General features: G+C 52.7%; 1 protein-coding gene across 1 annotated transcript in view; it reads left to right on the forward strand.

The window, feature by feature from the left end:
* The first annotated feature begins 2,507 nt into the window (after window positions 1–2,507).
* PER3 (period circadian regulator 3) overlaps window positions 2,508–26,074 on the forward strand; it is a 37,924-nt gene continuing 14,357 nt past the window's right edge. Inside the window, exons 1-13 of the mRNA XM_036025252.1 lie at window positions 2,508–2,802; window positions 3,157–3,546; window positions 3,970–4,115; window positions 4,895–5,010; window positions 6,668–6,869; window positions 11,058–11,106; window positions 12,058–12,200; window positions 14,320–14,398; window positions 16,050–16,156; window positions 16,549–16,705; window positions 22,557–22,662; window positions 23,825–23,953; window positions 24,672–24,798. Coding sequence (XP_035881145.1) covers window positions 3,371–3,546; window positions 3,970–4,115; window positions 4,895–5,010; window positions 6,668–6,869; window positions 11,058–11,106; window positions 12,058–12,200; window positions 14,320–14,398; window positions 16,050–16,156; window positions 16,549–16,705; window positions 22,557–22,662; window positions 23,825–23,953; window positions 24,672–24,798 — 1,537 coding nt within the window. The 5' untranslated portion in view covers window positions 2,508–2,802; window positions 3,157–3,370. The remainder of the gene's footprint in view (window positions 2,803–3,156; window positions 3,547–3,969; window positions 4,116–4,894; window positions 5,011–6,667; window positions 6,870–11,057; window positions 11,107–12,057; window positions 12,201–14,319; window positions 14,399–16,049; window positions 16,157–16,548; window positions 16,706–22,556; window positions 22,663–23,824; window positions 23,954–24,671; window positions 24,799–26,074) is intronic.

The raw sequence follows: 26,074 nt of genomic DNA on the forward strand, positions 1-26,074 counted from the left end.
CCCTGGTACCTGTGTTGCCTGTAGACGAGTAGCTGTGCCTGGTCCCAGTCCTAAAACATGGCATTTTTGCTGTTCCGCCACCTCTCCCTTAGAAACCCTAAACTCCACTCTGACCCTTTCTCACCAAACCCCTCCCTGAGTACTCTACCTCCCTGTCCCCCAGCCTGTCCCCAGAGCTGGTCAGCAGAAGCAAAGCAGACCACTGCTGTGAGAAGTGCTTCCAGTGTGGAGGAGTGGGGAACTGGCTTCCCTAGGAACACCGAAGTCTTTGGCATCTGGCTTTTGAATTTCTCAAACACATGGCCTTTCCAAAGCAATGCGCAGAGCTGGCCTCATACACGGTCCAACGGGACCATGTGTGGGACGTGGGGACTTTAACCGGTGGGTGAGGCACATCTCCAGACACGTGGCTCTCGTGATTCCGCGTGTCTTCCCCTCGAAAACACTGCCCTCACCCCGCAGCCCTGGGGAACGGTACAGTGTGGGTGGAAGCGGACTTCTGCTGCTGTTCACGATACAGTGTCAGTTCCTGTCAAACCCTGTCGGGAGAGAAGAGGTGGACTTTCCCCGTTGCCCTGGACAAGCGGCCGCTGCCTGCCTCGTCTGGCACACTGCTGCATTCTGGGGAAGAGCTGCCTTTGGTTCGGGGCCTTTCTCCAGTGACGTCGGGGGGAGCTTTCGGTGTCATTTTCAGGATTTGGAAGGGAAATCGACCACATACAATCTTCACCACTTCACCCCTCCCTTAGACACCGGGGGTCCTTGGGCCTGGGTCCTCAGCCAGCTTGTCCTTCCCTTCTCCTTACTCTCCAGTCGTTCCCACGTACCTCCATGCATAGTCGACTGGCTTGCCAGACATCGGCCTCTGGAGCCCACCACGCCCCAGACAGAGCTGAGCATCCCCCTGCCTCTGCTCCTCCTCCCGGCGGTGATGGCGTGTGGCCCCGAGAACGGCCGGGAGACCAGCGGCCCTCCAGACCCCGCGGGAGGGGAGTGCAGTGCCCATCTCAAACATGACTTGAAAACAAAACTCCTGGTCCGCCATCAAATCAGACCACCCCAGACCTGCCCATCTCAGTGCGTTCCATCACCTGCAGCTCGGCCTCAGCCAGGCCAGGGCGTCGCCCGTGATTGTCCTCCCACAGGGCACATTCAGCCCGCTGTCAGGTCTGAGCCCCGGGACGTGTCCTTGTAATCAACAGCCTCCTAACTTGTAACTCTTTCCCGTACAGCAGTCTGGCCTCTACAAATCCCTAGCTTGCTTAAAAAACCCTCCTCTTTCCACCACCATTAGAAACAAACTCCAGTTTCCATAGTGATAAAAGCCCCCCCCCAATCGGGCTGTTCCTGACTTCCCGACCCCCTCTCACACCACTTTCCAGGCAAAGTACACTAACTGCCGCTCGAGCACAAACCTCTGCCCCCGGCCCCACCCCCTTCTCACACTCGGGTTTCCCTTGCACCTTCTCGGAGAAGCCTTCCCAACCCACTTCATGGAGTTGTTCATACGTCGTATGCCAGCAACATGGGGACTCCCTGAGTGGCAGGGACTTTTGTCCCCTCTCTCCGCAGGGACCACCACCAGCCCTCCCCAGATATGCTCTCTAAACACGCGTGGAATGAACGCAGCCTGGCAAACGCGCCTCGGAGGAGAGTGAGGCCGGCCACCCAGCGGGAAGAGAAGGGGGTGCACCCCCTACGGAGAGCCACAGACGCCGCCCCCACTCCGCACGCAAGTCCTTCCATTCGGCCAACAAGTAGTGAGGATGTCTGCCGTGCGGGCGCCGGAGGGGCCGGCGCACAGTCTGCACGGAGCCTCCGACGGCCACACCGGTGTCTTCGAAAGGGCCGCTTCTCCGCTCCTTCCTTTCCCGAAACAGTCCCTTTTGCACACACCTGTCTTCCTCCGGTTGTTAGCCCAGGGACATGCTTCCGTTCCACCGTCCGAGTTCCGTTTTTAAAAACAGGGTTTGATTTTTCTCCGGGGCTGCTCTGCCGCCCCGCCCCTCCCAGCGCCTCGCCCACCGCTGGCGGGACGGAGAGCGACGGCAAGAAAGGCTGAAACTCCGGGAAACGGAGAAGACGCGGAGAAAGCGCTGGGAAGTCCAGCGCCCCCCTCACACCGCCCCAGGGGGCACGACACCCACCTGCCCCGCCTCCTCGGCACACCCTTCCCCTCCTCGGGGACCCCTGCGCGTCACGGCCCGCCCCGCCGCCGCTCACAGGAAGACCCCGGCGGCCCCGCCTACCCGCACTACTACGGTCCCGCCCCCCACCCCGTGACTGACCGCGGGAGCGCCCTATCACGGACGCGCTGGTTGCAGAGGCCCCCCCCCCCCGCCCCCCCGCGGCCCAACCGCTCCCTCCCGCCCCCGACGCCGTGAAGAGGGCCGGGCATTCGACTGGCGCGGCCGGGGCTCCAGCCTCTTCCAGGGCCCCTCCGCCCCCTGCTTACAAGCCAGCCTGTCGGGATTGGCCAGCCTTCCGCCCTGCGCGCGTTATGTAACTAGCCGAGGGACCTTCGCCCCCGCCCACTCGCCTTCGATTATGTAACCCGGGCGCCCCTTCCCGGGCCCCGCCCACGGACCAATGGGGGCCCTCAGTGCCGGAGGCGCTGGCCAATCGTGCGGTTAGGGGGCGGAGCCCAGTCACGTGGCACGCGGGGGGCGCGGCGCCCGTGGCCGCCCGCACGCGGCGGGCCTCGAGACTCCGGGGCCCCGCGGGGCTGGGCGAGCGACTGTGTGAGGGGCCGAAGGGCGGCGACGGAGGCAGCGGAGGCGGCGGCGACGACGGCGACGGCGGGTGAGTGCTGGGGTCCGGCGGGGAGGCCTCGGAGCTCGCCGGCCGCTGGTTAACCGGAGCCCGCCGTGCGCTCTGGGACCGCGGTCCGGCAGCGCCGGGTCGGGAACCTGGGGTCCTCGGAACTTTGTGCTTAAAGTTGCCCCCGGCGCCGGGACCCATTTCTGGGTGCACGCCGACTTTGCAGAGCTGCGGGTGGGCAAGTGGGGGAGCCCGAGCGAGGTTTCGTGACCCCCGGGGCTGAGGGTCCTTCCCGGGACTGCCCGGCTAGCGAGACCCAGCCCAGTTTCTCGCATCCAAGTCAGTTTGTCGGTTTCACTTGACATTTGTTACCTTCGCCTCCCCCCACCCCCCAAGGCCGGACCTCCCGTGAGTGAAGATCTCCAAAATTGTATGGAAACGCTAGAGAGGAAAGTGCCTGCAGATGAGCAGAGATCAGTAATCGCCGGTTTCTGAGGACTGATTGTTACCTCGCATGCAATGGCACGGGTCAGAGTGAGGAGTACATTTGTGTCGCTGGTTGCAAAGTAAGAAAAGAAGCAGGCAGCAGATCAGGACTGCCAAGCAAAACATGGACGCTTGCGAGGATCTAAAAATGCCCAGCGGTAAATCGGACTCCCCGGGGGCTGAACCTGATGAACTTGAAGGACCACAGGCCAGCGGCCCCGGGGCCCTGGGGCAAGAAGCTGATGGGCTGTGGAGCCAGAAATACCAACTGAAGAGCAAATACCTGGAGAGCAGCAACAGGTGATACTGTATAGCCGGCTCTGTTTGTTCTTCTTGGCCGGAGCCGAAAAGGGAAAGGAGGGTTTAAGGCTTTGTTTTGTTTGTTTTTAAGTCAGACTAGGAGGAAGTTTAGGGGGAAACGCAGGAAACCTCGAATGAAACGCACTCTGGGAAACGGAAGGAAACTCCCAAAGAGTAAATAAAAAGTAGTTAAGGAGCTGAGTGGAGGAGGCTGAAGTGGGAAGGAGAGTGGAAAATGTTTGATGGTGATCAGTGTCTTTGGCTGGGATTCCCTGGCCTGTAGCAACGAGATAAACCTGTGAATTAAAAGAGCTGATACACATTGAGAACTTAGAGAGTTGCTTGGCATGTAGTACCCCGTTCGATACAAGTTGGTGTGGCCGTTACAGTCATTGAAAGTGTGAATTCATTTTTATCTCACAGTGAACCGCGAGATCGAAACAGAGTTTCTGAAGAGCTGATCACGGTTGTCCAGGAAATGAAAAAATACTTCCCGTCGGAGAGACACAGCAAACCCAGCACCCTCGATGCCCTCAACTACGCCCTCCGCTGTGTGCAGAGCGTCCAAGGTAAACGGGCGGTGGGGGGGGGGAGGGCGCAGCCCCGCGAGGCCACCGCTCGCTGCTCAGAAGCACCCACCAGGCCAGATGCGGTGTCCGTGGGGCTTTCGTCCCAGAAATGTTCAGGGATTTTTGTGCTGTTTTAGGTAAGATGAACATGGGGTCTGGAGCTGACCCCACGAGGGGCTCGGTTTCTCGCCCTAGGGGCGCCAGGAGGACCTGGCCCGGGTGGAGCTTGGTGGCTGTGCAGTGTGCTGCCGAGCTGAGGCCGGAGAGTAGCGTTCGGTACGAGCACTTTTTGAAGACACACGTTTAAAAGGAGCATTGTCTTCCCTGGATACTGGGTGGGGGGAATACATTTGACCAAAACCATTTCACCTTTCCCTGCCATACACATGCTTTTAAATGCGCTTGTGATGTGTCAGGAACTTAGCCAGTTAAAAAACGAACAAGTGTAAACACTTTCTCCTTTTTACTCCTGACTTTCCGTCTCGGGGGATTTGGTGAGGTGCGCGGTCTGGAGCGCAGACTCTGTGGCCTCGGGTGTCAGGCACACACAGTCCCCAGGTGCGGGCGGGACGCTGCGGGAGTCAGAAAGTCAGAAAGTTCGAGGTCTTCAGGCTGCACAGCTGCCAGCACTTGAGGCGAAGGAAGAGAACGGTCTGGTTCCGAGGAAACGCCGAGGTGTGTCCTCACCTGAAGGAGCAGCCAGCTCACGAGTCGTACGAACGATCCCCTGAAGGCACTGTTTTCACTGGACCCCCTGTTTGTTTCCCTGTGTTTCTCAGCCAGCAGTGAGTTCTTCCAGGTCCTCAGCCCGAGCGGAGCGCCCCAAGCAGAGGTGACCATGTGCAGTCTCGAGGAGCTGGCCACCATTGCCTCAGAGCACACTTCTAAGAACACAGTAAGGACTCGCGCATTTTGCCATGTGAGCCCGGGTGGTTTTCCCTGACAGCCTCGTCTGGTAACAGCCTGTCCGTCGGCAGGTGTTCAAAGACGGTAAGGGAGAGAGTCGGTAGCCGCAGCGTGAGGTAGACAAGGGAGGAAAACCCCCGGCAAGGCGTGGCGGCCCCTGCCCTGGCCGGGGGGCGGGCTGCAGGCGGCAAGGGAGCAGGGCGGCCGTGACCGTTTGCTCCGCCCCGGCTCCGAGGCGCCGCTGCCTCCCGAGCCCCCCCACCCCGCACTGTCTCAGACCAAAGACAGAGGCGGCCCTGCAGAGGGGTCCCTGCGTCTCACTCTGATCTCCCAGCTGTTCGTTTCTGTGTATACCATTCTTAGTTCCCATACCTACTGCTTCAGCTTGTAACAACTGGATTTGGTAGAACAGGTGAGTTGAGATGCTGTCATTTTTTCAAAACTTCAGAAGAGAGATTTAGTGTATCTTTTTTGAATCTCTTCAGGTTGACAATGATTTCACCTCAGGTTTTATTGATATGATAGAGATAACTTTATGTTTAGATCTCGCTTGACATAATTGTAACTTGAAGGTTCTATAATATTGGAATGTGAGCTATCCCTCATATTACGACAATTTCTCATTGCTAACCAGTGTGTTCATAGTAGGGTGGTGGGTGCTGTTGAGATTTGAGGGCCAAAAAGTGTAAGAAAACATATCCCCGTGGTGGTCTGGGAGTGTAGCTGGAGAAGAAAACAGGAGAGGAAAACATAGGCCGATGCTCTCAGGTAGACACAGCGGTTGGTTATAATAAATAAATTATACTTATGTCTGATGAAACAAATTGAAGAAATCATTCTTTTTTTCATCCTCACCAAAGAACATTTTTTCATTACTTTTAGAAAGAGAAAGGGAGAGAGGGAAACTGGTGAGAGAGAAGCATCGATCCGTTGCCCTCTATAGGTGCCCAGGCCAGGGATCATACATGCCTGGGCCAGGCATTGAACCCACAACCTTTTGGTTATGGGACAATGGTCCAACCCAACTGAGCCACAGTGGCCAGGGACTGAGAAAGAATTCTTATGTAATGATGTTGGTTAAAGACAACACCTTCAAGGTGACTCTTGAGTTTTGTCTTCAAGCCTAGAATATGCTTTGGTTCCTCCAGGTGTAAAGCACAGTTTGCAAGGGACAAGGATTCAGGAGTCTGTGTATTAGCCCTGGCCAGTGTAGCTCAGCGGACTGAGTGCTGGCCTGCCAACCGAAGGGTCGCCGGTTCCATTCCTGGTCGGGGCACATGCCTGGGTTGCAGGCCAGGTCCCCAGTAGGGGGTGTGTGAGAGGCGACCACATGTTGATGTTTCTCTGCCTCTCCTGAAAAAAAAAGGAAAAGAAAAAGAAGGAGTCTGTGTATCTATACGGTCTACGTGCTTATTAGTCAGTGTGGAAAGAACTGCTGTGGTTTTTTGACCTAGAAATCGAACCTTCGAAAGGCGCCATGCAGGTTTCACAGTGTTGCCTTTGCAGGTGTGTGTGTGTGTGTGTGTGTGTGTGTGTGTGTGTGTTCTAAGCTATCGATCACGGTAGAAACCCAGAAGACATTTGTACCTTTCAGGGGATATTGCTGGGATCTCAGTATTTGCGTTTATTTTGAATGTTTTCCATAGGATACCTTTGTGGCGGTTTTTTCGTTTCTGTCTGGAAGGCTAGTGCACATTTCCGAGCAAGCAACTTCGATCCTGAACTGTAAGAAAGAGTCCCTGGAGTCCTCTCACTTTGTCGAACTGCTTGCTCCCGCAGACGTGCGGGTGTTCTACACCCACACCGCGCACACGCAGCTTCCCTTCTGGAACGACTGGACCCAAACAGGTAATGCACCGGCGCCCGGCGGCCCGCCGTGCCTCGTGAGGACCAGCCCTACTCTCCCGCTGATAGCATAGAGATGGGTGCGTCTGGTAGAATGGGCCGGCTGGGGTTTCTCTCCTTTCAAAAGGTAGAATTGGTGACAACATTTTAAATGCTTCTAGAAACATAAAGATTCAGTAAGTTTGCTTTTATGTAGTTGAGTTAGTGTCATAGATCACATATGGTAAATGCGGTTTGAGTGTCGGCATGCTGTGTAGCAGGTGAGTTGCTGTGAAGACTGTTTCTTTTAAATTAATAAATTAGATGTTTTTTCTCTTATATTGGCTTCGTTATGTCTTAGCTTGGCTTTGCAGATAAACGCCTGATGGTCAGCTGCCTTTTCCACTTTCTCTTGTCCCTAAAAGTTTATGGCTCTCATTACTTTTCCTTCTGAAATGCGTCTTTTCCTGACCTGGGTATGTTGGTCCCCTTTGCCTTGTGACACTCAGTCCCGCATGATCTTTAAACGAGTCATTGTTTCTTTTTTACGTCGCCCTTTATTAGTTCACGTTCTTCGTAAGATATCTCTTAAGAACTTAGTATATAGATCATCCTTCTCTTTGATTCCAAGTCCTTTTCTCTAATTAAAAAAAAGTTAATTACTGTATTTTGCTGTGTATAATGCGTGTGCATGTTTTTGTGCACATTGTACATGGGATTATTATTATACCCATGGTGTGTAATCATCACACCCACGTGTAATGCACGTCCTTGTTTTCCTCTCAAAAATTTGGACGAAAGGTGCATGTTACACATGGCAAAATGTGGTAAGTTTTTACTGTTGTAAAAAAACTCATTAACAAAATTGTTAACCATTTTTAAGTGTCCAGCTCAGTGGTGCTAAACACATTCACGTTGCTGTGAAACAGATCTCCAGAACATTCTCATCTTGCAAGTCTGAAGTTCTGTATCCATTCTGATTTTGTAATCCAGCGCTTGGTCCAGGGAAGAGTACAGGCTTGCTTCTTTTCTGAGTTGTAGGTCGTTGCCCCGTCTTTTGTGCTTCAGAACACAGGCCCGTCACCCTGGCTCCCCCCGGCTCCCCCTCTCCTGTTGCCAGCATCACGCAGAAACATCGGTTCCGTTCCTCTTCCTCTTCCCTAGGCACCTGCGTTCAACCTTTCACCGACCGTGTTTGTTTCTCTGCATTTATCAACCATTTAGTCATTCCATAAACATTCGCCCCGCAATCCCCGTGGGCCAGGAGCTGTTCTAGGTGCCAGGACACAGTGGGAGCGGAGCGGACGTGACAGTTTGCAGGCTCACACACCTTACCTGGCGTCCTCCTCCCACCTCCCTGTGGGGTCACTGTCTCACCCTCCCAGCCTTTTTCTCTTCGCTAGTTGCTCATTCCGATCTGCTTCCTCTCCTCGCGAAGCATACTTTGACCCGAAATTGTTGTCTTTTAAACCTAAACATTTACTTGCTTCATTGAGACCTGATGCGCATGTCGTTCCTCGCCTGCACTCCGCCTGCTCATCCTCAGGAACCCGCTCTTCCTGGGCGCGGCCGCCGAGCTCCACAGCTTTCTGGGGCTGGGCCCCTGTCCCCCCTCCCGTCCTTTGAGCTCAGAGAACATGACGAGGGCATAGGAAGCTGTAACCTCAGCGGTTGTCGGCTTTTGGCCCTGCATTAGAGCATGTTTCAGCTTCAGTTGTGGTCCAGACGGCTCAGAAGGAGCTGACTACCGTTTCTTTAGAACGCACTTAAAAACGAGAAGTCACGTGTTGCCACTGAGGTGTGGATGTGAGAAGGGCCCATGTCTGTGTTTGAGGGCACGTGGTCAGCTCCCTGTGTTATGAGGCTCCAGATGCAGGCAGCTGAGTCTGGTGTCTGCTGGAAGGTACAAACAGTGTAAGGAAGTTGGCCTACGTAGAGTTGCACTGTTTTCTACATGAGAGGAATATTAAGCTAGGAATCTGAAGGTCTGAGTTTTAATGTTTTTTATCCTCACCCAAGGACATGTTTTCATTGCTTTTAGAGAGAGACGAAGGGAGAAAGAGAGACATCGATCGGCTGCCTCTTGTAGGCTCCCCGTCTGGGTATCAAGCCCTCAACCCAGGCATGTGCCTGATGGGGGTCAAACCCACAGCCTTTCGGTTTACGGGGGACAGTGCTCCAGCCAGCTGAGCTGCTCGGCCAGGGCTGAAAATCAGAGTTTTAAATCGAGTTCTGTCCCTTCATGAACCTGGGAGGCCATTCGGCTCCTCAGTAAAAAGTGATCATTTCTGACCAGCCTGCTAACACACAGCTGCTGTGAGAGGCAAGAAGGCAAGTGGCCGGAAAGCTCTTTGGAGACTGGGAGCGTCCTGCAGCATAAGGCGCGTCCTGACTGCCGCTCCCTGTTGCATGGGGACTCTTCTCGATGGGGTGGTGGGTTTTATCTGCCCAGAAACCTCGTGAGGTGTGGGTGCTTCCGTCATCCCCAGTCAACAGAGACGGTAACTGTTAGTAACTGTTAGTGGAAGTCAGTGAAGAAGCAACTGTTCGGTGGGGTTGGCCAAGCCCAGGATTTAGGGAAAGGAGCCCCGCCCCCAGTTCAGGCCCAACCCCCGAGGGAGGGGCAGCCTTGGCCTGCAGCGCAGCTCAGAGAGCAGTGGGGCCACAGCGGAGTGTGTGCGTGGGCGGAGCCCTGGGTCCCCGGGGAGTGGCCTGCCGCAGGGCCCCCTTGTGCCCAGGCGGTGGTCAGGGCAGCCTGTGGGAAGCGATGCCCCTTGAAGCCTGGAGCCCTGCCCCGTCTCAGCCACCACAGTCCTGAGGCACAGAGCCGGGGGACTCACCCAGGGCCACACCGCAGAGCCTGATTTCACCGGGGGTGGGGGGACGAGGAGCCCCCGCTCTTAGCCATTGCCCCCGCCCTCCGGCAGCAGGACTGCCTGTGACGGTCACTCTCCAGCAGGGACCGCGCCTAACAAGGCGTTTGGCGGAAGTGGCACCGAGGTGGGTTCCTGTCCATAAAAACCGTCTCAGAAAACGACGGCTGTTTGTGAAACGTCCTCATCCTGCATCAGTTCCTCCGGCTCTGTGGTCGGACCGGAGCGTGCCCGTGAGCGTGTCTGTGTGTAATTAGTTCCGTAAGCTCAGCGGGCCGAGCCGTTCTTTCCTTCGCTCCCCGCAGGCGCACTGTAGGGGCTGTCTCCGCTTTCAGAATCCTGGGCCTCCTGCTGCATCGTTCCCTGAGTTCTGATAGTTGGGTCACTGGTCCCTTCGCTTTTAAACTGGAGGGGGGTTTGGGGGGGGGGTTTACTCATGTCCATTGTCCTTGATCCTTCAAAAGCCCATTTCTGATTCTTCCTGTGACAAAATTCCTTAGAAGTGCAAAGGCCTGGACCAGATTCCATGTTTGGGTTCTTTAGAATTCTGGTTGTTTATACTTATTCAGTGTATATTTTTAACGTCTCCTTGGTTTTAAACATTCCCTTGGTTCCCGTAACGGAGGACTTTTTGCCCTGGTGAACAAGGAGTTCACCCAGACGGTGTATTCAGGGAACTCCAAGCCCAGGAGATACGGCCGGCAAACCCTTGGGACGGGCGCAGCCTGCAGTCCCCCGGGACAGGCAGGGTGAGTGTCTCGGAAGCACCGCCCCACGAGTCAATCAAACTACCGAGCGGCGTGGTTAATGACACTCTCAGTAGGTGACCGTCTTCCAGGCGTCGGTCTCCCACACGCACGTGGGGAGAGCCTGACACGGCCCTGTCCTGTCGCCGAGGGGCACGACTTAGGGGGTTTGTCCCAGGAAAGAAAGTCGTGAAGGAGATTTGTGCGTCATACACCTAGAAGTTGTGAGGAGTCACATTCTCAGTTTTTGAGACTCGTCCACGCTGTCACGGTGGAACAGAACGTTACCACCGAGACAGCTGTGCCAGGGGATTCTTCCGTGGACGTCTGCGGGAGTGGGTCCGGGCCGTGGCAGAGGGTCTGCCGGGAGCAGGACCAGGGCGACTGTGTCCGGAGCTCCTGTCATCGCGCCTGGAGGCTGCCAGATCTCGTAGTGGCGGGGGGTGTGGGGCGGGGTCCCATTTTAATCAGAGTGTCTCTCCCTTAAAAACTTCCGCCTGGTCGGTGCGGTGACAGTGTGCCATTGTTTGTCTGAGGAAGTGCTGCTCGGGGTGTCTCGGGGGGTGAGTGACAGTTTCCCTTTGTCCCCGCAGCGTCGCAGTATGACTGTGCTCCGGTGAAGTCCTTCTTCTGCCGGATCCGGTGAGTGCAGGGGCGCGCGGAGGCCGCACGCCAGCCTGGGCTCTGACTCCGTTCAGCGCTTCCTTCCCCCTGCTGCACCCGCAACCCCGGGCCTGCTGGGGGTGCACAGGACAGGGCTTGGTTCTCGCCACACGGAGCTGGGAGTTTGAGGGGAGGGAAGGTCCTCGTGCGAAAAGCAGACAGTACGCTAGGAAGCAGCACAGAGGGACCACTCGTGACCTGGGGCCCTTTCACGTGGCCGTCTCGGGGCCGTTCGCTCGTGTGCTCTCTGCTGCTTGGTCACATTCAAAATTAACTTTTGAAATTGTGAATACCTTGAAAAAAGCAAGATCGTGTACTTATGACAAAGATTCAAAAGGTCCAGAGATACCGGAACTAGAGGAAAATAGGCCAAAATTATAATAGTAGTTAACGTCCCATAGGATTTCTTAGTGACCTTTCCTACCGAGTCTGCTGCTGTGTGCACCAGTGTCACCCTCGTGCCCACGCTCCCTGCACAGTAGGGTGTCGCGGTGCCGATCGGGCGCTGGTGTGTGGGTGTGGCGTTCAGGGGGACGTCCAGGCCAGAGGCAGAGGTCAGGCCTCCAGCACGTGGAGGGCACTGCGCCCAGGGCTCCAGGGCGAAGCAGAGAAGCCGGCCCCGGGGGCGGGGGCGGGGGCGGGAGAGGAGTTGTGGGGCACCTCGTTCCGTCTTGTCTCGACACGCCCAGCAGGATCAGCCACTGCTCCACCAGCCCTCTCCTTCCTTGCGTGATGACGGGCTACAGTTGTCTGGGTCTTGAAAATTCGGGCTAACATTTCCCCTCTCTTTAAAATAAATACGTTCAAGTAATTTAGATCGGGCTATGTCTCTTTTAGAAATCACCAATAAGACATTTTCCCAGCCACGTGAAAATCTTTTGGGCCAACTGAATGCATCGGGCGGCCCCGAACCGTTTCTGTCCCTTGCAGCGGAGGCGAGAGCAGCGAGCAGGAGAGGCGGTACCACCCCTTCCGGATCATTCCCTACTTGATCCACGTGCACAGCCCCGCGCAGCCGGAGCCGGAGCCCTGCTGCCTCACGCTGGCAGAGAAGATTCACTCTGGTTACGAAGGTCAGTGGGGCGCGTCTGCATCCGCGGGTCAGGGAGGGCCCGTGGGACAGCGGCTTGCAGCTGGACCCGGGGCCCGCGTAGCCGGGGGCCAGGCGGCCTTGTTTGCTGACCACAATGCCTGTGCGGTCCTCCCTTCACGGACGGACAGCCTGGCTGCGGGGGCTTGCCACACACGCGCTTGGTTCTCGAATGCCCTCTCTGCCGGTGACAGTCCGCTGGCCTTTTGCTTCCGTCTCGTGGGAGATGTGCGCATTGAAGTCGTCGTGCAGCGAGGTCACAAGGAGGAGTTTATGTTTTCAAAGTGTTGTGAAGCCCCCTGGTTTTTGTCGTGTGTAAATTGAAGCTTCTTAGGCTGGTGGCAGAACGACATCTTAAAGTTTGCACGCCCACCCGTGCAGGAGCAGCTTCCATTTATTACTTGAGATTCCAGTTGCCTCTGCTGTGACGTGGCGCACGCTTTCTAAAAACAGTCGGCCTCTGCAAAAGCAAGCACACAGACGAAAGACCACAGGGCTCATGGGGAAAAAGAAGTTAGGGGCACAATGCTCAAAAACTCAACCACATGTTAAAAGTAAGACAAGCCTCTATTAAAAACAGTGACAGTTTGAAACATTCCATGGTTAGGTAATGAAATTGGTGCAGCCACTATGGAAAACAGTATGAAAGTTTCTCAAAAAATTACGCATAGAATTACCGTGTGACCCACCAACTCCCCTTCCAAGTATGTGTCAGAAGACATCCAAGACAGTCACCCAGAAAGAAGTGCGCCCCGTGTCCACTGCAGCGCAGTTCGCAGCAGCCAGGACGTGGAGATGACCCGGCTGCCCGTCAACAGACAGCTGGGTAGAGAGGAGGTGGGACTTGTGTAGATGGTGGAATGTTAATGAGCCATAAAGGAGAATGAAATCTTACCATGTGCAACAACATAAAAAGACCTGGAGGCTGTTGCGTTACGTGAGGCACAGACAGAAAAAGACGTACCACGTGACTTCATCATTTGCACGTGGGATCTGAAGGGGGTTACAAGTGACCGAAACAGAAGCAGAAGCAGACTCAGAGATACAGAGGACAGACTGACGGTGACCAGGCGCAGGGGTGGGGGGGGATGCCTGAGAAAGGTGAGGGGATGGAGAAGCACAGACCGGCAGCCGTGAGGGATGTGCAGACCAGCTCGAGAGGACTGTCTGAAACGCTGGGATAACTGTGTGGTGTCAGGTGAGTACCAGAGCTGTCTGAGGGGGCAGGCATTCACTTCCTAACTTATGTGATTGTCTGGTCACTGTGCTGTATACCTGAATCTAATATAAAATAGTAGTGAATGTCAACTGTAAATGAAAAATACAATTTTTAAGTGAAAAAAGAAATGCACAAACAATCTAGTAAATAGGGCTCCTCACCATAGAAAAGCCCCACAGTGTGCTTGTGGGCGTGGCTGTTGGAATGATGGTGAGGGGCGTGAGGGAGTTTTTCTGAAACAAGGCCGGCAGTTCTGATGTCAGATACACAGGCATGTCCCGCAACGCAGGGCGTGCGGAGGAAGTGGGGGGGGGGGCGGGGGGTGTCTGGGGGTGAGCACGTTTCTGTGTATTCCTGCGTGACCCCATTCGGTTAGGTGTTTTCTGCATTCACCTCTCATTGCTTGCCCCTGAAATCGTGTATATGCAAATGCAGACTTTGTATTATGCTCAAATGGTTCTCCAATGCATTAATCCCATTTTCAAGGCGAGCTGTGGCGGAACTGATCGCACCAATTTTATCACACAAACCAAAAAGGGCTCATGTCGTGCGGACATTTTAAATCCTCTGTGTCTAGTTCCGCGCACCCACTAACGATGAGTAGACTGACCGTGAGCTGCACGGGGCTCCAGCTTTGCCTGTTAGATTATTTGTGGTGGGCGAGCTCTTCAGTGTCCACGGCTTTCTCTGTCTGAAGTTAGCTTTAGTGGCCGTGCCATTTTGACCTAATTAAAAGGTAGGTAGTGATGAAAATTACCATCATCTAACTGTAGCTTTGCTCAGAGTGAGATTTTCCCATTTCACGCAGCAGATGTGCTAAGTGGGTGGTTGAGTGGATGATTGATTAGGTGTCCGCCTTTAAACGAATATCTGTTTTCCTTAGCGCCTCGAATCCCAGTGGATAAGAGAATTTTTACCACAACACACACTCCGGGGTGTGTTTTTCTTGAGATAGATGAACGGTAAGTACTTCTTCAAGCTTAAAAGAAATTTGTTTCTGGAAATAAATACAAATATATGAAAAGGCTTACCCGTGCTTAACACTTCTTATACGTTACATATCTGTTATCTGCCCATTATCTTTAGATTTTTGTTAGTTTGAAATCGTTTGTGTTGTCTCAATTTTTAATATACATATCTTTTAAATATAAAAAAAGGTGCACACATACTGTGGGAAAATAGTCACGTGATCTAAGAAACGTGGGTCACCTGACTCGCTGCGTCAGAGTCACCTGGGGGACCTGCCCGCACGCGGACTCGGGCTCGCCGCAGGCTCGAGGGGCGGCGCTTCTCGGGTAAGACATAGAAGCATAAAGCACTTCTGAGATGTGCAAGCTGTGTTTGGTTTCACAGCAGTCTGCGTTTTAGGTAGGTCGGGAGTTACTGTTCTCTCTACGCAAGAGGACAGTGAACATCCTCTCGTTTGCCAAGAACGGATGTGCTCTGTAGTCAGTGTGCCCTGAGGCAGGGTGACCCCAAGCCCTGGGCCCCGGCACCTGGTCTGGGCTTATTTCCACCAGACAGGTGCTTCCCGAACCGGTTTGTGACTTTTTTTTAGTCTGAAGGGAGGGGAAAAAAGACAGATTGTGTGTGTGTGTGTGTGTGTGTGTGTAACTAAATTTGCTTAAAGAATTGTTATTTATTTTGACTCAGCTCCTTCCTATTTTTTTAAGTGTTAAAATAATAGTTTTTATTTAAAGAGTAGTGATGTTATTTTTTAATGTCTTTATTTGGGAAAATAAAATGTTATCTCCTGATCAGTACCCCTCCATTTTCCCCCAATTTATTTAAAATTTTTTCTTGTGCAATCTCAATTATCACACGTAAGCATAGAGTAAAAATGCTAAAAACTAGGCATAATTATGATATGTTAATTTTGATTTTTTAAAAATCTTAACATATGAAAGTGGGTTTATTTCACAGTGGATACCCTGAAATAGTAGTTGGTGAGATACTTTGTGTCCTATAATCTATAGAAAGTAAGATAATTTAACCAAGAGTATTCTGAAAGTAGCTTCAACGTTACCACGTTGGACAGTATTTTCAATTTGTAACAGAAACCGTCTGTGGGGTGGTTCTTCTTCCCGAGCTGTCCCGAGGGCCTCGCCACAACCTCCCCCTGCACACCTGTTGTTGTCGTCCTGCGGGTGGCCTCGTGCCAGCCGCCTGTCCGTCTAGGGTCGCCTTCGAGGGACGTTGTTTGTGTCATTGTCATCGTATGACACAGACGTGGAGTGTGCTTCGTTCATGTGACGTCAGAAGCATTTGTCTGTGATGGATGTGATCTTTGTGTGCTCTGTAAATGGCAGCTGAGTGGGGGACATAGGAGCTCGGAGGGACTTGGGGGACACGTGGACTCCAGGTCTCCCCCGGAAGCACCGCCCCGAGAGCCTGCGGCGCGCCCCTGAGTCCGCGTGCAGGCAGGCTCCCCAGATGGCTCTGACGCAGTGAGTCAGGTGACCCGCGTTTCTTAGATCACGTGACTACTTTCCCCCAGTATTGGCGCACCTGTTTTTCATATTTAAAACTAAGTGAACGAGTTATTTTGTCAAAGTAGGCAGCGTGTAAAAAGTACTGCGTGTAACCTGTTGCCTGTGCTGGGTCTGTGCCCAGAGCCGTGCCTCTGCTGGGATACCTGCCTCAGGACCTGGTCGGGACGTCCATCCTCACGCACCTGCACCCGGAGGACCGTGCCCTGATGGTCGCCGTCCACCAGAAAGGTGAGGGCGGACGTCTTCGTGGGAGGAGGTGACTCTGTTAGTCATCGGTCTGACTTTTCGTTTCATTCTTCATCAGAGCTTAACCTTTAATCCGGTCAGCGATGTGTTAAAACTGCTAAGACAACTTATTTTCCTACTCTGACGTTCTTAAAAATGTACAAATAGGGGAGAATGGGTAGGGTTTACAGGAACAAATCTGAAGGACACATGGACAAGAACTAGGGGGAGGGTGGTAATGGGAGGGACGTGGGGAGGATTGGGTGGGCGGGCTGGAATGGGAGTAAAAGGGAGAAAACTGTACTTGAACAATGATTAAAATTTTTTTAAATTTTATAAATAAATGCCAAAAAACGGTATTTGTAATGTTTGTGTTCAATTCTTATTTCGTGCAGTGCTGAAGTACGCGGGCCACCCTCCCTTTGAACACGCGCCCGTCAGATTCTGTGCCCAGAACGGCGACTACGTCATCCTGGACTCCAGCTGGTCCAGCTTTGTGAACCCGTGGAGCCGGAAGGTCTCGTTCATCATGGGCCGGCACAAAGTCCGAACGTAAGGCCGCCATTGTGTTTACGTTTTCTGAGAGAATCTTGTTCTATCAAGTAACATTCCTTTGTGCGCTCACTCCACCTTGAGTCAGTTAACACATGAACTAAATGGGGAAAACCAAAAGGTTGTGTGTGTGTATGTGTGTGTGTGCGTGTGCGCGCACGCTTTTGGAGGACAGTTTAGCAGTATGTGTCAAGGGCCTTGAAAGATTTCTCCAGCCCAGGGTTCCAGTGCCAGGAAGATAAGTGCCCATAACTTCTGGCTGCAAAAACCAGCCGGGATTGAGTCAGTGGAAGAAACTTCTAGAGTCCCAAGCAGTTCCTCTTAAAAAACGTACACATGGACTTAACTCAGACCCACTTCCTCTGAGCTCCAGCACTGGGGTAGCAGCTCCAAAGGCACTAGTGGTATATGGGATGGGGCAGGGACTGAAGTATCTGGCATCAAGGCGAGAGCGGGGGACAGCTTTCTCCCAGACAGAAAGGTGAGCGGAAGCCATTGTGCCTTTCCTCAACCCTCCCCCAACAGAGGCGGCAGGCAGGTGTCATATCTGAGACCCCATCCACAAGGCTAACACTGTCCTGCCCTGGAGGTCCCTGAGGCTGCATCCCACTCAATTCACAACTTTTAACAGTGGCTTTTCCATATGAATAATTGGTCTTGGCTCATGCTTCACAACTTCCTAAATTTTTCAAATAAGCAACAGCTGACCTCAGTGAGCCCCTCAGTCCCTGTACCTCTTGCTAAGTGGCCCCTGAGCAGGTACTAGCAGCAGCCAGCCTAGAGTCACAGCTTGGCTTCACCTGGGAATCTCCAAGCCCAGCACAAGTAGTAGCCATCTCAGACTGCTTTATAGCTCATACAGGGTAGCCCTGGGCAAAACACAGGTGGGGTCTGACCTTGGCCTGCATCACCCAGGAAACCCCAGAGACAGCGCACCCAGTGGACAGTGACGGACTGTGTTGAAGCACCAGCACCCCACTGCTAAACAGCTGGTCCTCCATGGAGGACAGAGGTTGGTGGTCAGTGGTCACAGCCAATCCTTGCAGCTGTGTGGCCTTGATAAATCCCTCCCATTGATCTGCCAATAGTAACCAAGGCTCAACTACAAGATGAAGATGTGCTTAGCCCACACAAAGGTTATACCTTGAGCACCCAGCTGGGTGACGGGGAGGCTGTGCCACTGGACCCTACAGGGCACCTACTACATTAGGCCACACGACCAAGATAGAGTAGCAAGAGTCATAGCAGCTCTGCCTAATACATAGAAACAAACTCAGGGAGGCTGCCAAAATGAGGAAGAGAAACATGGCCCAAATGAAAGAACAGAAAAAAAACTCCAGAAGAAGAACTAAAAAAAATGGAGATAAGCCATCTATCAGATGCAGAGTTCAAAACACTGGTCATAGGATGGTCAAGGAACTTCATGAGGACCTCAGCAACGTAAAGATCAGTCAGAAACAAAGGATACCCTAATTGAAATAAAGAACAATTTGCAGAGAAACAACAGTATAATGAATGAAGCCAAGAATCAAATCAATGATTTGGAATATAAGGAAGCAAAAAACAACCGCTCAGAACAAGAAGAAAAAAAGAATTAAAAAAAAAAAAAGAAAGGATAATGTAAGCAGCCTCTAGGACAATTTCAAGAGGTCCAACGTTTGCATCATAGGGGTGCCAGAAGGAAAACAGCAAGAAATTGGAAATCTACTTTGAAAACATAATGATAGAAAACTTCCCTAATTTGGTGAAGGAAATAGACATGCAAGTCCAGGAAGCATGGAGAGCCCCACACCAGATGGATGCAAAGAGGTCCACTCACAGACACATCATAACTAAAGTGCTCAAAGGTTAAAGATAAAGAGAGAATTTTAGAAGCAGCAAGAAAAAAACAGTTAGTTACCTATAGGGGAGTTTCCATAAGACTGTCAGCTGATTTCTCAACAAGGACGTTGCAGGCTAGAAGGGATTGGCAAGAAATATTCCAAGTCATGAAAGCAGGGGCCTACAGCCAAGATTGCTCTACCGAGCAAAACTAGCATTTAGAATGGAAGGGCGGATAAAGGGCTTCCCAGGCAAGAAAAAAAAAACTAAAGGAGTTCATCATCGCCAAGCCATTATATGAAATGTCAAAGGAACTTAAGAAAAAGAAGATAAAAACTATGAACAATAAAATGGCAACAAATACATATCAACAAATGAATCTAAAAAACAAACTAAGCAATAAGAGGACCAGGGACAGAACCATGGACACGGATTGCATTTTGATGGCTGCCAGATGGGAGGGGGAGGGGGAGAACGGGCGAAGAGGTGAAGGGATTAAGAAATCCAGTAGGTCGTTATGGAATCGCCTTGAGGGTGTAAAGTGCAGTAGAAGAAATGGAGAAACCAAAGAACTTATGCGCACAACCCGTGGACACGAACAACGGCAGGGGCATTGCCTGAGGGAGTGGGGGGTGCTGGGTGGAGGGCAGCAAAGGGGGAAAAATTGGGACAACTGTAATAGCTAATCAGTAAAATACGATTTAAAAAATTCTTACGTAGATTGTACAACATGGGCAAGTGATGTATTAGATGTAAAAAGCAGCGTACAAAATTGTTTATACCATATGATTGTAATTGTCTAAAATGCAAATACTGAAATATGGAAAAGATTAGAAGGAAATAAAATATAAGTTGTTTTTGTGTGGGATAGTAGCATTATGGTTGTACTTTTTTTTGCCTTTTATCTTCAAACTTTTAAAAAAGTTTATAAAGATTCCTTAAAATGTGTTTTCCTGCCCACTTGGCTGCTTCAGGCCTATTGATTGCCCTTCCCGTTCGTTTGGCACGACCTGGGAACTGGGTGGGAGCGGCCTGGCCGCCACCCTCGGGGCCTGGGGTGCTCCTCGTCCCTTCACTTTTTGGTCCATTTAAAATGGACCTGTAGGTTCCTCGACTGGGCCGTGGGTTTCCCGTTGACGTCTTTGTTTGTAAGAATGGAAGTTGAGCTTAACTCTTTATCGTGGTGCCGAGACGAGGCATCTCTTGAATTTCGATACGCGGCTGCGTGCGCACAAGCATAGCCCGGGAGCAGTCGGTCTGCCGCACGGCCCGTGTGACCAGGTCTCGGGCTGGGCGCGTGTGCCAGCCGTGCCGAGGGACGGGCTGCACAGCGCACCTGCCTCTTGGTCCTCCGGGGCTCGGCCCGCAGCAGGGCAGGGCTGGAGGCCTGATGGACCACGCAGGCTCCGTGCCCCCCTAGCTCCTGAGACTGACAAGTGCCAAAAAGCTAACCCCGCAATTACAGTAAGAAATACGACTGCCAAGTAGGTGCTGTGCGTGTGGGTCACAAAGGAGTTTTTTCCTCGGCAGGGAGACTTACTGGGAAACGAGCATCAGGTCAGATGCTCGCTCAGTGTGCGTTTGGACTGGTGAATAGGGGCGTCTGCTGGCTGGTCTCGGCGCAGTCCGTGCTGGAGACGCGGCCTGGGTTCCTCAGGTCGTCCTCGCAGTCCTTTGATTGAGTGTATGTGACGTCTAAGGACTCACAGTGCTGTCACAATTTTTAAAAATTACAAAAGTTCCCTGATCTGGGTGGTTCAGGTGGTTGGGTGTCATCCCACAAAGCCAAAGGTCGCCAGTTCGATTCCTGGTTAGGGCACATGCCTGGGTTTTGGGTTGGGTCCCCAGTCAGGGCGCATGTGAGAACCAACCAATCCGTGCTTCTCTCCCTCTCTTTCTCCCTCCCCTCCCCTCTCTCTAAAAAATAAGTTAATTAAAAGTTTTATGTAAATTGAGAACTGCGTTTTTAAAAAATTACAACAGTATTTACATCTCAAGATTTAGAATTAAGTAAGGGAAAGAACTCGAGAGTCCAGTATTACTCTCTTGTACATTTTCCATTACATGTATAAGTTATTTTAATGCATTTATTCCTTAAATCAGCATTTACAGACCCCATACTGCTACAGGGACTGTACTAGACCCTGGGAGTGAGATGACAGATGCTCTCGGGACTGTCACAAAGCCCGCAGCACAGTGGAGAGGCAGTAGAGACAGAAGGTCAGCAGGGTTAGGACACTGTGGCAGTTGAGAGGGGAAGGGGGCTCTGAAAGAGGTCAGCAGGGACCGTCCCCATCTCTGGGTCCCCCCAGCAGCCCTGTGCACGGGCAGGTTAGGTGCGGGTGGCACCCCTTTCACGGAAGAACTATAGCGGGGGAACTGGAGTCGCTGCCCTGGGCCCACGGAAGAGTCGCAGAGCGGGACCAGGTGCCAGTCTTTTCCCACTGCCAGTCACGGTCCTGCACCGGCCCTGGTCAGTGACAGCTGTGCACGCTCACCTAAGTGGCAGTCACCTTGCATCATACAATTACTGATTAAAGCGTCAACTTTGTTTTGTACAAAGTTTCACAAGTAGGAGCATCTAAATCTCGTACTACAAATCCGTCTGTTCTGTTTCCGTTACTGAATTTTACTTGGAAAATAAAATGCAGACCCCCCGGGGGGACATCCAGGCCCCTCGTGTGGGTGTGTGTAGATCAGGAGTCCCAAGTGCTCAGTTCCCAGACGGACCCTCCCCTGACAGTCATTGTCCCGTGCCAGGCCCTGCTGTGGGCGCAGGAGGGGAGAGCACAGCGCACCGGACGGCCTGACCCCACAGGGAGAGACGGACCGCAGACCCGACGGTTACGCAGAGGCCGCCGTGTGTCCAGCTGTGCATGCCGGTGCAGCTCCTCACTTACGCACCACACGCACTGTGCTGTGCCGACGGACACGAAGGGCGTACTGTCCGGAGGCGGGGCTCCTCCTGACGACTGTTCTGACACTGCTGACACTCGGTGGCCTGGTGGTGGTGACTTCTGTCTGGGGCAGCCTTGCGGTCCATAGGGCATGGAGCTGTGCGGTTCCGCTGCAGAAGCCGCAGGACGGCACCGCGGGGGAGCCCCGCACTGGCTCCTGAGTCCCGCACTGCCGCTCAGTTATGTGAACTCGGACCCCAGAGCCACTCCTGCGTCTGGGGCTTGCGAGGACTCGGCCGCGCCGGATCTGACTCCGTACACCTCCTTCGCAGTGCTTGCTTTACCGAGGTCGTGAGAGGCGGTCAGTGTGGGGGCCCCGTCTGGTCCCTTCCTGACTCCCTGCTTAGCCTGCGCCGGCCAGGTGGCCTGGCACAAGCGCCCACCTCCGGTGAAGCACACAGTACCTGGTAGAGCACTTGGCGCCTGGCTCGTCTCAGGGTTTAGGAAGCGCCGGCCATTCCCACGGCGTACGGTAGAGCTGGCCCGCTGCCTGCACACGGAGGGCCAGGGAGGCGCCGGGCCTCTTCCGTGTTCTTCCGTGGGCACGTCTGCTCCTCACTGCGTGCAGGCAGGAGATGCAGAATGTGCTAGGGTTCGGACAGAGAGAAGAGTCGGAGGGATTCTGACAGCCACACTGTTACCTATTGATTGCCTGGCTTGAAGTCTTAGGTGCTTCAACCATTCAGTGTTGCCTGGCAACCCTAAGGTCCTAGATTTCCTACAGTGGGTTACTCAGTTCCTGCTAAATTTTGAGACCAGTAGTTGCTGGAGATGTTTTGGTAGCTAAGGAGGTTCCTTGCCACTGATTGTAGATTTTTATACGTAAACAAATGGCACTGAAACAATTGTAGAAAGACCACGATTACAGAGAAACTAAAGAACCTGTTAATGTGTTTATCAGTATTTCCTCTGCCTCTGTGAGTAGAATTTTCGCTTCGTATGTTCTGTATTCAGCGTCAAAGAGTTGCTTTGTAGAAGCAGAGGTTTGCTATTTGATTATTGAAAATCACGTTGGACTTCACCGGCAGTGACCTTTACGTTGCGTGGCTCAGCCTGCACTTGGTGTTTTGTAGGAGTCCGTTGAATGAGGACGTGTTTGCTGCCAGAACGAAAAAGACGAACAGCGATGACAAGGACATAACAGAATTACAAGAACAAATTCACAAACTTCTGTTACAGGTAAAACGAGAGGTCTTTAAAGGGTTTTGTTTGTTTATTTTTGGATATTGGGGAGGGTGGGAAGAAGAGAGAACAGGAACGTCAGTACAAGACAAACCTCGATCAGGTGCCTCTCGGGCATCCCCCGGCATGGCCCACAACCCTGCCTCCTGACCAGGGATGGAACCGGTGACCTTTTGTTTCACCAGATGACTCCCAACCAACCGAGCCACACTGGTCAGAGAGCGAATGATTTTTAAAAACAACACAAAATTCTCATGATAGTGTTTTATGTCAGTATTCTGTCTTAGTAAAGTTGCTTCACAGACATAAACTGCGAAGAGAAGTCCCTAGCCTCTGCATTCCAGAGAGTTTTGTCTTCTTCTCTAATGTTTTTTAAATTAAATTTTATTTTTTTTCTTTTTCTGTATTAAATACACAGAATGTTTTGTAATAACTTGCTTTCAGACAACTAAACTGAGTCACAGTGAGCAGTGAGCCGGAGAAGTTGCTCTGAGTGAGAGAATCCTTCTTGTAATCCAAGAACAACCAGTGTGCTCAGCCTCTGGGTTTTGGCTCGAGTATTTTTTAGAATAACTCCAGTTTTCAAGGTGGGGGAGGGGGCTGGCCAGTCTCAGTGTCTGGCTGTTATAAGGCAGAAGTAGGAAATACTGCTTGTTGAAAACGGATACCAGAAACGACTTCTATTAGAGCTTCAAGCGGCGCACTTGGGCAGCAGGTGCCGAGGGCGTCACAGGGCCTCGTGAGACCCCCGGGGCCCACCCGGCGCCCGTGGAGGGGGCTCCCGGGAGAGCCGTGCCGTGCCGTGCCGTGCGTCTCATCTGTTCTGTCTGTCCCACACGCAGCCCAGAGGACAGGCTACTTGCCTGTTTTGCCTTATTTTGGTAAACTACATTGTGGCTTTTAAAACTTTTTTTGTTCCAGAGATACCTTCGTAGACTAGAAAACTAGATTTTGCCCTTGAGAATTAGAAACGAGAGGGAACGTCGCTCATGTCCGCGTTGGGGTGAAGAGCATCAGCCTTCTTCAGCCCCTAATCTGGGATTTCAGAGACGTCAGTCTTCACTTTGTCCTGACGTAGATGAGCTCTGAGGGGCCAGTGCTTAACCCTGGCCTGCACGTGGCCAGTAACCCCCACCCCGGTCGGCCTCTGTCCTCGCAGCCAGTGCACGCCAGCGCGTCCAGCGGCTACGGCAGCCTGGGGAGCAGCGGGTCCCAGGAGCAGCACGTCAGCGTGGCCTCCTCCAGCGAGTCCAGCGGGCCCTGCGGGGAGGACGCCCCGAAGGAGCCGGTGAGTGGGCCGGCGCTCGCCCTCCCCCCGCCCCCGCCCCGTCTCATTATCTGGCGCTCCGTGCCGGCTCTGCAGCCCCAACCTGAAGACTCTCCCTGGTGGCCGAGGTCCTCACCTGTCTGGTTTGGGAGACCGAAAAGAAAATACCGTCTTTGGAAAGAAAGTGGTATTTGGGTTGATAGTGTGCTTTCTAAATATTAGCACGTTGTAAGGAGATTTATTTATTTTTTATTGAATTTATTGGGTTCATATTGGCTAATAAAATTATACAGGCTTCAGGTACCCAATTCCGTAACACATCATCTGTGCATTGTATTCTGTTTTCATCACCCCAAGTCTCCTTCTGTCATCATTTGCACCCCCTTTGACCCTCGTCTGCCTCCCCCTCGCCCTTTCCCTCTGGTACTCTCCATGCTGTTATCTGTGTCTGTGAGGGTCTGTGGTGTTTGTTTGTTTGTTTGTCTGTTTGCAGCTTGCTCCCTTCCCCGCCCCCCAGCCCTGCGTCCCCGCCCCGACGGCTGTCGGTCCGGGAGCAGATGCCCTCCCTCGGCTGTGCCCGCACCGTGCAGCGTGCAGGGCGGGAGGGCGCCGAGCGCAGGTCGTTGCCTGCTTTTCGCCGTCAGGTGTTCAGAGAGCCAGAAGTTGAATGTATTTTGCTACATACCTTTTAGTGTTCATTTTTACAATATTTGAAACACGTTTTGTTCTTTCTCCTAAGTTGACTTTGCAGCAGGTCTACGCCAGTGTAAACAAAATTAAAAATCTGGGTCAGCAGCTGTACATCGAGTCAAGGACCAAACCACCCAACAAGCAAGCACTGCGGACGCGCCCAGGACAGCCCGGCGGTGAGTCGGCAGGGCCCCGGGGCCCCTCGAGCGCCCTGCACCCTTCTGCACAGATGTGGGGTGTGAGCGAGTGAGTGTGAGGCCATGAGGCCGAGCTGCCCTTGCAGGGTCACCTGCCGGAGTAGTAACAGTGATGGTAAGGACGGCAGCAGCAAGGGCTGTGCTCACGACTCACGGGCACTAGCATGGGTGCTTCTCTTGGCTGCGGTGGCTCAGCAAGTCGAGCACTGGCATGTGAATCAAAGTGCTGCCGGTTCGATTCCCAGCCGGGGCACATGCCTGGGTTGTGGGCCGGGTCCCTGGTTGGGGACAACCAATTGATGTTTTCCTCGCACTCTGATATTTCTGTCCCTCTCTTTCTCCTTCCCTTCGCCCCTCTAAAAATTAAACAAAAACTAGAAAAAACATAATTGCAATATACTTCTACTCAAGAATTGACATTTCTGATGCCAGCATATTCATAGGCTCCCCCTCATAAACTACCTGTAAACCAAACGTTCATTTGAAAGTCCATTTCAGGTGGTAAAGTACAGTAAAATACTAACCCCTTCCTCTCATTTCAAACAAATGGAGAACACTTACGACCTAAGTTGAATGAAAAACTTGGCATTTTTCTTTATGTATGTATTCTTTTTTCAAATACGACTTCAGCAGCACTGCATAGGAATTGGGTCAGTCGTGGTAAATTACGTCCTTTTGAAAATCTAACCTGCCTGCGTGACGTGGCAGAGGGGAGATCAGTAAGGGAGACATCCCACTTTGTTAACTTGCGATTTAGCCGACCTCCCCTTCATTTTCCTCCCTGAGTGTGAGGGGGAATTTGGGGGTCGTTACAGGTTCGGGCACCTGAGCGTGATGCGTGGTCTCTCCTGTTGTCCGTCCACGTGGTAGCGGGGAAGTTTCTCTGCGTCGGCCGCACAGCACTGCGCTGTGCCCCCCTCTCCTCGGCGGGGGCCTAGCGTTCTGTGTTCCTTCCGTGACGTGAGGGCGCCGGGCAGAACTAACAGCTTTTCTGTCCCTTGAAAGTATCGGGTTCCCTCCCTCCGCAAGAGTGCATGTTAAATGTCTCTCTTGCTGTGTATCGGTATCCCAGGCCTTGGGATGAGAAAGTTCTTTGGGTGGATTTAAAATCGAAGTTTTCAAAGTGTTTTCTTCATCGCCTGGTCCAGTCAATGCCGTGTGCTCTGCCTCGGCCCAGGGCCCCGAGTCAGGGTCACAGTGGTACGTCCTGACCTCTGTGTGTGTCCTCAGAGTAGAGATCCGTTGTCCCCTCCCG

The sequence above is a fragment of the Phyllostomus discolor genome, chromosome 5 (genome assembly GCF_004126475.2).
Source record: "Phyllostomus discolor isolate MPI-MPIP mPhyDis1 chromosome 5, mPhyDis1.pri.v3, whole genome shotgun sequence".
Lineage (NCBI taxonomy): Eukaryota > Metazoa > Chordata > Mammalia > Chiroptera > Phyllostomidae > Phyllostomus > Phyllostomus discolor.